The following is a 10,675-nucleotide window of genomic DNA, read 5'->3' as shown; positions in this document are numbered from 1 at the left end:
CACAGAACGAGCACTTTTTATTAATAAGTATACTTGGCTTTGTTTTCAGGTGTCGTTATTTGTGCAACGACATTGAAAAACAAGCAGAAATAAAACATTAACGGGACGGATGCGACAGCAGATTGCGGGAGCTGTCCTCTCAATCAGCCACCGGCAGCGGCGGCCCACAATTTGCGCGTGTGCAACCCAACTCCCGCCCAAGCTTGCCCTACAATTTGCGCAGGCGCAGATCCTAACTTTGGCGTCCCTGTGGGCGGCCTCTTGTGTGAGACGCACAGTATTCTGGGAACGTCGGAGACGGAAGTTACTTGGTCTTTAGCTCCCGACGCTGGTGGCTTCTGCGCGCTTTTTGTCTTTGATTTCGAGTTAGGAGCTCGGGAACCGTTTGGCAATATGTACGACGCGGATGAGGGTAGGTGAAACACATGCCACGGCGGTCCAGCAGGGAAGCTTGGGGAACTGATTGGATTGATGATTGGGGCCTTCCCTCCCGCCGGCCGGACAGTCCCTAGCCTTGTTCCCACACCTTTCAGGCCGGGAACGAAACTGGGGTAGGGAGAGGCAGAGGGTGCAGGGAACACAGCGTTAATGTTCCCGGTTAGGTTCACTGCTGCTCTGCACTTTCTCGTTCCCTTAGATCTGATCCTCGCTTCCTGTAGTGAAGTAGCGTGCAGAACCGTAAGATAAATTCCGTGGTTTTGAATTTGAAGCAAAGAGCACCCTTTAAAATTTTTCCTTAAAGCCACAGTCGACTTACTGAATAGCTGAAGTGTTGAGTGTCAGCCTGTGTCAGGCAGTGTGGAAGGCCCTGGAAATATATCGGGACAGAGAATATCGGGGGGGAGGGTGGGAGGACTCGGTTTAGTCTGACATTTCTTCATGCTGTTTGTAAGTCAAAGTAAATTGTCTTAAAGGATGGCGTTTAAATTTCCTCTTCTCACAGTGTCACAGTTCTCACAATGTCACAGTTCTCAGATGATATGTATTCTGCTACACTGGACCAATGTATAATATCTGTTTCTTTGCGCATATGGAATTCTTAGTAGTGGCCGAGCGCGATGGCTCCCACCAGCACTTTGGGAGGCCGAGACGTGCAGATCGTTTGAGGCCAGCCTGACCAACATGGGGGAAATCCCGCATCTACTAAAAATACAAAAATTAGCCGAGTGTGATGGCGCGCGCCTGTAATCCCAGTTATTCGGGAGGCTGAGGCCACATCGCTTGAGCCCAGGAGGCAGAGGTTGCAGTGAGCTGAGATTGCGCCTCTGCACCACAGCCTGAATGACAGAGTAAGACTCTTGTCTTGAAAAAAAAAAAAAAAAAAAAAAAAAAAACAGAATTCTTAGTTGAATCTAGTGTATTTTCATAGCTGCCTTTTCTATTCTCCATATCTACTAATGCAAATCTTATTTTCTTCTAGCTCTCAATTCCTTGGCCACCCCTTACATCTCCTCTCTTTATTCCCTCAGCTACTTCTGATAAATGAGATGGAAAAAATTGAAGCAAAAGCTTAAACTTTTTAAAAAATTTTTTTTGAGAGATAGGGTCTGGCCATGTTGCTCAGGCTGTTCTCAAACTCCTGAGCTCAAGCCATCTGCCTGTCTCAACCTCCCAAAGTGCTGGGATTACAGGCGTAAGCCACTGTGCCCAGCCAAAAACTTAAACTTTTAAAGCTGTTTAAACTTCTGTCTCATTTATATCTTGTGTTCTAGAAATTTATTAGCATCATTATAGTACTTGTTCTTTTTAACTGTTATCTCAGTAGAAGAAAAATTCGAAAAAAAGATTTTTTAAAGCATAATTTTTGGCTAGGTAATACATTCTCAGCTCACAAGCCAGAAAGTTTAAAAACGTTAAAGTGGGGTGGCTGGTACAGTGTCTCACGCATGTTATCCCTGCATTTTGGGAGCTTGAGGTGGGTGGATCGCTTGAGCTCAGCAGTTCAAGACCAGCCTGGGCAACAGGGGAGACCCCCTCTCTATAAGAAATGGAAACATTAGCTGGGTGTGGTGGTGCTCACCTATAGTCCCAGCTACTTGGGGAGCTGAGGCAGGAGGATCGCTTGAGCCTTGGAAGTTGACACTGCTGTGAGCCAAGAACAAAGTGAGACCCTGTCTCAAAAAAAAAAAAAATTAAAGTGTCAGGTCTCCTTCTTACCCACCATCTGCCCAGTTTGAACTCTCCACAGTGGGTAACTACTGTTACAATAGATTTTAATCACTCCGCAGTTTCTTTTTTTTTTTTTTTTTTTTTGACAGTCTTGCTCTGTTGCCCAGGCTTGAGTGCAGTGGTGCAATCTTGGCTCACTGTAACCTCCGTCTCCCAGGTTCAAGCAGTTCTCCTGCCTCAGCCTCCCTAGTAGCTGGGATTACAGGCGTGCACCAACATGCCCAGCTAATATTAGTATTTTTAGTAGAGACAGGGTTTCTCCACGTTGGCCAGGCTGATCTCAAGCTCCTGACCTCAGGTGATTCACCTGCCTCAGCCTCCCAAAGTGCTGGGACTGCAGGTGTGAGCTACTGCGCCCAGCCTCCACAGTTTCTTTATGCATATTTGAGCAAATATAAATGGGATTTTTCTCCTTTTTTAAAGACAGAAAGTAATATTCACACTTTTCTCCACTTTTAGATTTTGCTTAATGTATCTAGATTTTTGTATCAGTACACAGAAAGCATCGCCCCCGCCCCTTCGCCCACTCCGCCAGTTACTTAGTTTGTGTGGATGTACCATAACTTAAGTAGTCTCTTGATGGATATTTGATTTATTTCTAGTCATTTTCGGGTTCAGTGCTGTAAATGAATAATCTTGTACATATAATTTGCCCAAGTATGTCTGTGGGATGCATTTCTACATATAAAATTGTCACGTCAAATGATACACACCTTTAACATTTTGCTAGATGATGCCAAGTGACCACCATAGTGGTGATTTGTACTAGTTTTGCAATGTATAATGATCCCGTGCAAAAAAGAGTTTATCATAGTTGCTTTAGCAGTGAGCCTACATTTTATTCTTGCCCATGTCCTCTGAAATGTTTATTAGATAATGTCCTCATCAGTTTTCAGCCACTATGTGAAAATGTCAGATTTCTGTCATCCACATGGAAACAAGTTAAACTTTTCATTTTTTCCTTTTTCTTCTAGTATTTTACCTTTCTCCTTTCATTCACAGCCAAACATAAAAATAATAAGCTGTCCTTGTTTCTAATTTTCATCTTTCATGTCCTTTTCAACTGATTACAATATGTTTCTACTCATGCTACTGCATTAAGATAGCTCTAAGATTGACAGTGACTTCTCAATTGATAAATGAGATGGATATTTAAAAAATCTTATCTAAACCCTGTGGTCTTCAAAACTGTTGATGACATCTTCCTGGAAACTCACTCAGCTTTCTAGCCACATCACTTCCACTTGATTCTTCTTATCTGACTTTTGTTCTCATTTTCTTTCCTGTTCACATTCTCTTTGGGTGATCTCATCCATTTTACATTGTTTAGTTACCATTTGTATGTGGATGACTTCTGAATGTATACTTCTAGTTTAAAAGCCCTGGTATCTAACTGCCACTGGCCAACTAGGATATCTCCCAGGCTACTTCACCTTGTCACTGCCCAAACTGAGCTAATTATTTTCTTTTGCTATTCCCCTCCCAAAGTCACTGCCTCCTGTGTTCTCTGTCTTGGTGAAGGGCACTGTTGGCCCTCTGTATCTGTAGGTTTCACATCTGTATATTCAATTAATCTTGGATTGAAAATATTAAAAAGCTTGAGGCCAGGAGTTTGAGACCAGCCTGGGCAACATAGGGAGACCTCATCTCTACAAAAAAATTTAAAAATTAGCTGGGCATGGTGGCGTGTACCTGTGATCCCAGCTACTTGGGATACTGAGGTGGGAGGATTGCTTGAGCCCTAAGAGTTTGAGGCTACAGTGAGCTGTGATCACACCACTGCACTTCAGCCTGGGTAACAGTAAGGCCCTGTCTCAACAAAAAAGAGAATATTAGAAAAAAATTGTGCCCTTGTAAAAATGTACAGACTTTTTTTCTTGTCATTATTCCATAAACATTACAAGTAAACAATTCTTTACATAGCATTTACATTGTATTAGGTATTATAAGTAATCTAGAGGTAATTTAAAGGATACAGGAGGATGTGCCTAGGGTATATAACAGTGCCATTTCATGTCAGGGACTTAAGCATCTGTGTTTTGGTATCTATGGGAGGTCCTGAAACCAGTCTCCAATGGACACTGAGGTACAACTGTTGTACCCTCTGTTGTTGAAATCAAAAACCTGGCCATCATTTTTGACTCCTCTCTTTCACCTCCATATCTAATCAGTCACCAAGCCCTGTTGGTTCTGTCTCCTAAATACGTCAAATCTGGTCACTTCTCTATCCCCTTCACCATCATTCTAGTTCATGTTGCTGCCATCCCTTGCCTAGATTACTCCTAACTGATTTGTGTACTTCCAATCCATTCTCCACACTGGCCATAGGGATCTTTCAGAAACGAAAATGTGACCTAGCCACAACCCTGCTAAACTCAAATCTCTTGATAAAGGCCAAACTCTTCTTATTCCACTTCCAACTTCACACTCTGCGCTTCCGCTACATTGACCTTCTGTCATTCTTTGAATATGCCATCCTATCTTGCATTATGGGGTCTTTTGCACAATTTGGTTTTTTCTATTCGGTAGGGTTCTTTCTTGACTCCTCCTACCTTTTTCCCTTCCTTTTTGCCTGATTACTCCTGTTTATAACATGAGGTCTCTGCTCAGCTTTTTTTTTTTTTTTTTTTTTTGAGATGGAGTTTCCCTTTGTCGGCCCAGGCTGGAGTGCAGTGGTGCGATCTTGGCTCACTGCAACCTCCGCCTCCCAGGTTCAAGTGATTCTTTGCTTCAGCCTCCTGAGTAGCAGGGATTACAGGCGTGCTCCACCATGCCTATCTAATTTTTGTATTTTTAGTAGAGACGGGTTTCACCGTGCTGGCCAGGCTGGTCTCAAACTCCTGACCTCGTGATCCATCTGCCTCGGATTCCCAAAGTGCTGGGATTACAGGCGTGAGTCACTGTGCCTGACCAGCTTTTTAAAGACAATTTTAGAGACGGGGGTCTCGCTTTGTGGCTCAGGCTAGTCTCGAACTCCTGGTTTCAAGTGTGCCTGCCACCTTGGCCTTCCAGTGGTGGGATTACTGACATGAGCTACTGCACCTGGCCTCTGCGCAGCTTTTGGGAAGTCTTCCCTAACCTCTTCAGGTCTTTGTCAGGAATATTCATATCACTTTTTTTTTTTTTTTTTTTTGAGACAGAGTCACACTCTTGTCACCCAGGCTGGAGTGCGGTGGCATGATCTTGGCTCACTGCAACCTCTACCTTCTGGGTTCAAGCGATTCTCCTGCCTCAGCCTCCCTAGTAGCTGGGACTATAGGCGGGTGCCACCATGCCTGGCTAATTTTTGTATTTTTAGTAGAGATGGGTTTTCTCCATGTTAGCCAGGCTGGTCTTGAACTCCTGGTCTCAAGTGATCTGCCTGCCTTGGCCTCCCACAGTGTTGGGATTATAGGCATGAGCCAGTGCACCTAGCCTCAAAAAAAATTTGATGAGTGGATGAATAAATGAGTCTCTTTCATGGGTTCATTTTCCTTCATATGACTCTCAAAGTTGTTCCCAGATATCCTGCCTTCAGTCTTCCTTCTCTATGTACAATCTCATTTTTCTCCCACGCATTTGTTAATGATTCCAACTCTGTACTTTTTTTTTCAAATTTTAAAATGTTTATTTTATTGACACAGATACACATGTGTTATATGCCAATGTGTATCTATTGTGTGTTACATGTTGTCTATAATTTAGACTCTTCATTTGAGTTTATATTCGTATATATGTGCCTACTAGAAGTATTTGAAGGGATATGTGATCTGTAGATATCTCTAAAGCCGATCTCATTACCTCTCCTTTTTCCACCATCTTACTTGCTTCTCTGGTATGGCAGTGATACTAACTTTTAATCTCTCATCAAAGCTGGAAATCTCTGAGCTATTATAGATAACTTTGTCTTTCTTACCCTTCCCCCAGGTATAGGGATTAATAATTCCAGTCCATTTAAGAAGGGTTCATTAAAAATTTATTTTGTATATGTATCACATTTTGAACCCAAAGTTTTACAGGCTATGTATGTGTACATTAGAATAAAAACCAAAAATACAGCACACTTATTCTTTCACATAAGATGATGGGATTAATATTAGAGGACCAGTGCATACTGATTTTTTTGAATGCATATTTAAATTACTGTTGCATAACTACCCGAAAATTTAGCTACTTAAAAAATTATTTTGTTATGTTCATGGATACTGTGGGTCAGGAATTTGGACAGGACTTGCCTGCCTTCCACCGTGACTCTGGTTCATTTGGGAAGACATTAAGGCCGAGTGTTGACAGCGGGGTGAGAGATGATCTGTAGTGTTGACTCTCATGTCTGACATGAGACGTAGCTTGGGAGGACTCAAGGACTAAAATTGCTAATGGAGCATCTGTAAGTGACCTCTCCTTATGGTTTGGGCTTTCTCAGAATGTAGCAGCCTCAGAATAGTGTATGACTTTAAAAAAAAAATTTTTTTTTTTAAATTTAAATTTTTGAGACAGAGACTCTCTCTGTTGCCCAGGCTGGAGTGCAGTGGTGCAGTCTCAGCTCACTGCAACCTCTATCTCCTGGGTTCAAGCAATTCTCTTGCCTCAGCCTGCTGAGTGGCTGGGATTACAGGCATGTGCCACCATGCCCGGCTAATTTTTGTATTTTTTAGTAGAAACGGAGTTTTGCCATATTGGCCTGGCTGGTCTCGAACTCCTGACCTCAGGTGATCCACCCACCTTGGCCTCCCAAAGTGCTAGGATTATTATAGGCCTGAGCCATCACTACTTTTTAATGACAGCTTAGGGCTCCAGAAAGTGTTTTAGCAAACATGACAGAAACTTCATTGCCTTTTCTGACCTGGCTTCTGAAGTCATGCAGCATTGCTTCAGCGGCATTCTCTTAAGTTACAGGAGAGTCAGAATCTACCTGATTCAAGGAGAGGGTGCATAGACCACTATATCTTATGATGGGAGTGTCAAGATCACATTATAGAAGGCCATGTGGGATGGGAGATAGGCTAGTGGCCATCTTTGGAAAATGTAATCTTTCATACCTGTACATGTATGAAATGTTGCTGTAATAGATCGCCCCACCTCAGGGTATTGCCCAGCTGTTGGAATCCTTCCATGGCTCTGCCCCCTCATTCTGTCTCTTACTCTAGTCTCTGAAAATCTTACTGATCAATAAAATGGGAAACTTAAAATTCATACAACTTACATTACAACTCTCTAATAAACCTCTTCGTATATTGGAAGAATACCTGTGTGACATAGACATAAATTATTTTATTAATGTAATTGAAATTTTAGAGAACCTGGGGTGAAAGCATTACTTATTCAGCAGAAAGTAAATATGTTTCTGCTACTTAAAGTTACAGGAGCAAGATGTTAACTAAGTGGCATCTCATTGCAAATGAGTACAATATTTTGTTTTTACAGATATGCAATATGATGAGGATGATGATGAAATCACCCCGGATTTGTGGCAAGAAGCATGCTGGATTGTAATTAGGTAACTTTGGACCAAACTGAGTTAGCTTGAAAAGGCACTGTAGATTTCCTGCTTAGTCTTCTTGATAAATAGCTGTTCTATATAAATGTGCTACGTGACAGTAGTTACTTTATTTATATATTTAACATTTTAAGTAATTCAGACCTAAAAATTAACACAAAGAATTCATTTAATCACTTCACCCAGATTCCGAAAATGTTACCCCATGCTACATTTCTTTGTCTTTTCTTCTTTTGGTACATATTTTTTTTCTGAAACATGTGAGAATAACTTGCAGATCACTTGATCCTGGGAGGTTGAGGCTACAGTGAGCCAAGATCGCACTGCCGTACTCCAGCCTTGATGACAGAGTGAGACCCTGTTTCCAAAAAACGAAAAAAAGAGTAACTTGCAGACATAAGGACATTCTTTTACATCATCACAATTATGGTGATCTTATTTAATCTGTAGACCCTACCCACATTTTGCCAGTTGTTCCACTCATGTTTATAGCAAAATAAAAATTTTTCTGACCCTGGATCCAGCCTAGGATCACATACTGGATTTAGTTGTCATGGCATATTCTTCCATTTCCTTTAATCTGGAACAGTTCCTCAGTGTGTCTGTTCTTTTTTTTGTACCTTGACATTTTTGAAGAATACATGCCAGTTACTTTTTAGGATGCCTTTCAGTTAGGTTTGTCTAATAGTTCTCATAATTGGATTCAGATGCTTACTTTTGGCAGAAGTGACATAGTCTCAGTGCATCATATCAGGAGGCACGTTTGTTTCGTTACTAGTAATGTTAATTTGATTGCTTGGTTTTCTCATTATTTTAAATAGACAAAGTTAAAATTGGTTTTTAACTTTGTTAAAAACAAATTTGTTAAAATTCACTGCAAATTCCTATCCAATTCTAAGTGTAACTAAATGTGATAAAATTCTGAGAAGCCTTGTATAGGTAAGAAAAGTAACTTATAAGTGATAAAGTAACATCCTGTTATGTTAGGATGTTAAAGGCTTATAACTCTTCTCTCATCCCCTGACCGCTGCTTTATATACAACAACATGACGATGGATGCCTCTCTGAGCCCCATCAGCTCCAAGGTGCATGACCCCTTGGTCAACATTCTCTCTTTTCAAAGAACACATGCTTCCGACATTCTGCCAGTTGTATTTGGAGTCTAACTGAATACCTTTCTTGAATGTTGTTTTGTTAGAAAGATATTGTTTTGCCTGTAATCCCAGCACTTTGGGATGCTGAGGCAGGCAGATCACTTAAGGTCAGGAGTTGGAACCAGCCTAGCCAACATGGTGAAGCTCTGTCTTTACTAAAAAATAAAAAAATTAGATGAGTGTAGTGGTGCACGCCTGTAATCCCAACTACTTGGGAGGCTGAGGCAGGAGAATCACCTGAACCTGGGAGGCAGAGTTTGCAGTTAGGTGACATGACGTCACTACACTCCAGCCTGGGCGGCAGAGCGAGACTCCGTCTCAAAAAACAAAAAAGATATGAGTCAGTGTGTTTGTCCAGAATCTTACAAAAGAAAGTATTGAAAGCTAGGTGCTGTGGTGTGTGCCTGTATAGTCCCAGCTACCTGGGAGGCTGAGGCAGAAGGATCACTTGAGCTCACGAGTTTGAGTGTTGCCTGGGTAACATAGTGAGACCTTGTCTCTAAAAATAAATAATAATAAAAAAAATTGAGTTTTTGGGATATAAGTATATATTTTTCCATAAGGAGTGGGGGTGAGAATGGGAGCTCTGTTTCTGGTGGCAGGGTTTGGAGAAGGGGCAGGGGCAGCAGTTGCCACGTTTGGTTGCAGAGGTGGCAAGAAGCCCGTGAAACAGCCGAAGAAGCAGGCCAAGGAGATGGATGAGGAAGACACAGCTTTCCAGCAGAAGCAAAAAGAGAAGCAGAAAAAGCTTTAAAATTGAAGGCTGTGGGGAAAGGGCCCCTGGCCACAGGTGGAATTAAGACATTTGGCAAAAAGGCTTGACGAGGTGGCTCACGCCTGCCCGTAATCCCAACACTTTGGGAGGCTGAGGCGGGTGGATCACTTGAGCTCAGGAGTTTGAGACCAGCCTGTGCAACATAGCCAGACCCTATCTCTCTCTCTCTCTCTCTCTTTTTTTTTTTTTTTAAAAACAAAGAATAAAAGAAATCTGGCAAAAAGTCAGCTTTTCTTTGTGCCTGAGGTGATGGTAACCTTTGACTCCATTTGTATTTAAACATCTGTATTTTCTGCCGTACTATCTTTTGCCACCTATAGCTAGAATGAAGCATTGTCTTGGAGCCTTTTATAAATACAAAAAATAAAGCAAATTGGCTGTAGAAGACAAAACTTTATTGAGACAGTTACATCTTCTGTGATGTTTGGGTGTTAAACACCAAGAGGTACAGGTAGATGTTCTGTGGAGTGTGCCTATATTCTACATTCTTCTAGTAGAAAAAATATTTTATCTTAGAAGAAGAAGTTGTTTTCAACATATGTGGTAGATTGCTCAAGGATAAAGTACTCTATTGTGAACTGTCATAGCATTTATCATTTGTTACAAAATAAGTTATTTGATTTTTAAGTTTAAATTGACTGTAGATACTTTGGTTATTGAGAAATGAATTTTGATTTTTTTTTTACTTTTCAATATCAAGTGATCTTTACCTAGCAATGTGAATGTGATATTAGTTAATATCACAAGTAACTGTATACGATGACTTCAGGTAAAATAAGCACTAGAGTAGATATAAATATGAAATATTTATATAGTTTAGATGTTTAAGCACCAATCTAATGATTTTGGGGAAAGTAGGTATAGTTCAGCTTCCTGGGGTAATGAAACTTATCTATAGTTTAGAAGCTATTTCCTCTTAAATTGCCTATAAAAAACCATTGCTATTTATATTACAGGCAATGCCATGTTTTTCTTACACATCAATGACTAATCCACATGGTTTTGAGAAATTTCTTTCCTAATATGTGACAGTCTCTACTGAAATAAATTGCCTCAACTATTATTTAGTTCATACCTTACACATGTATGGTTGTCTGCTGT

At 41.0% G+C, this 10,675-nt stretch overlaps 1 protein-coding gene across 1 annotated transcript in view; it reads left to right on the top strand.

Moving 5' to 3' along the window:
- Window positions 1–343: 343 nt before the first annotated feature.
- POLR2B (RNA polymerase II subunit B) overlaps window positions 344–10,675 on the top strand; it is a gene marked incomplete at its 3' end in the record, with an annotated part of 126,819 nt that continues 116,487 nt past the window's right edge. The window contains 2 exon segments of the mRNA NM_001261497.1: window positions 344–412; window positions 7,573–7,645. Of these exon segments, the coding sequence (NP_001248426.1) occupies window positions 394–412; window positions 7,573–7,645 (92 nt within the window). The 5' untranslated portion in view covers window positions 344–393.

Source organism: Macaca mulatta, chromosome 5 (genome assembly GCF_049350105.2).
Source record: "Macaca mulatta isolate MMU2019108-1 chromosome 5, T2T-MMU8v2.0, whole genome shotgun sequence".
In the NCBI taxonomy this organism is placed as follows: domain Eukaryota; kingdom Metazoa; phylum Chordata; class Mammalia; order Primates; family Cercopithecidae; genus Macaca; species Macaca mulatta.
Note: the sequence above shows the minus strand (reverse complement) of the source record. Positions and strands in the feature narration are given on the sequence as shown.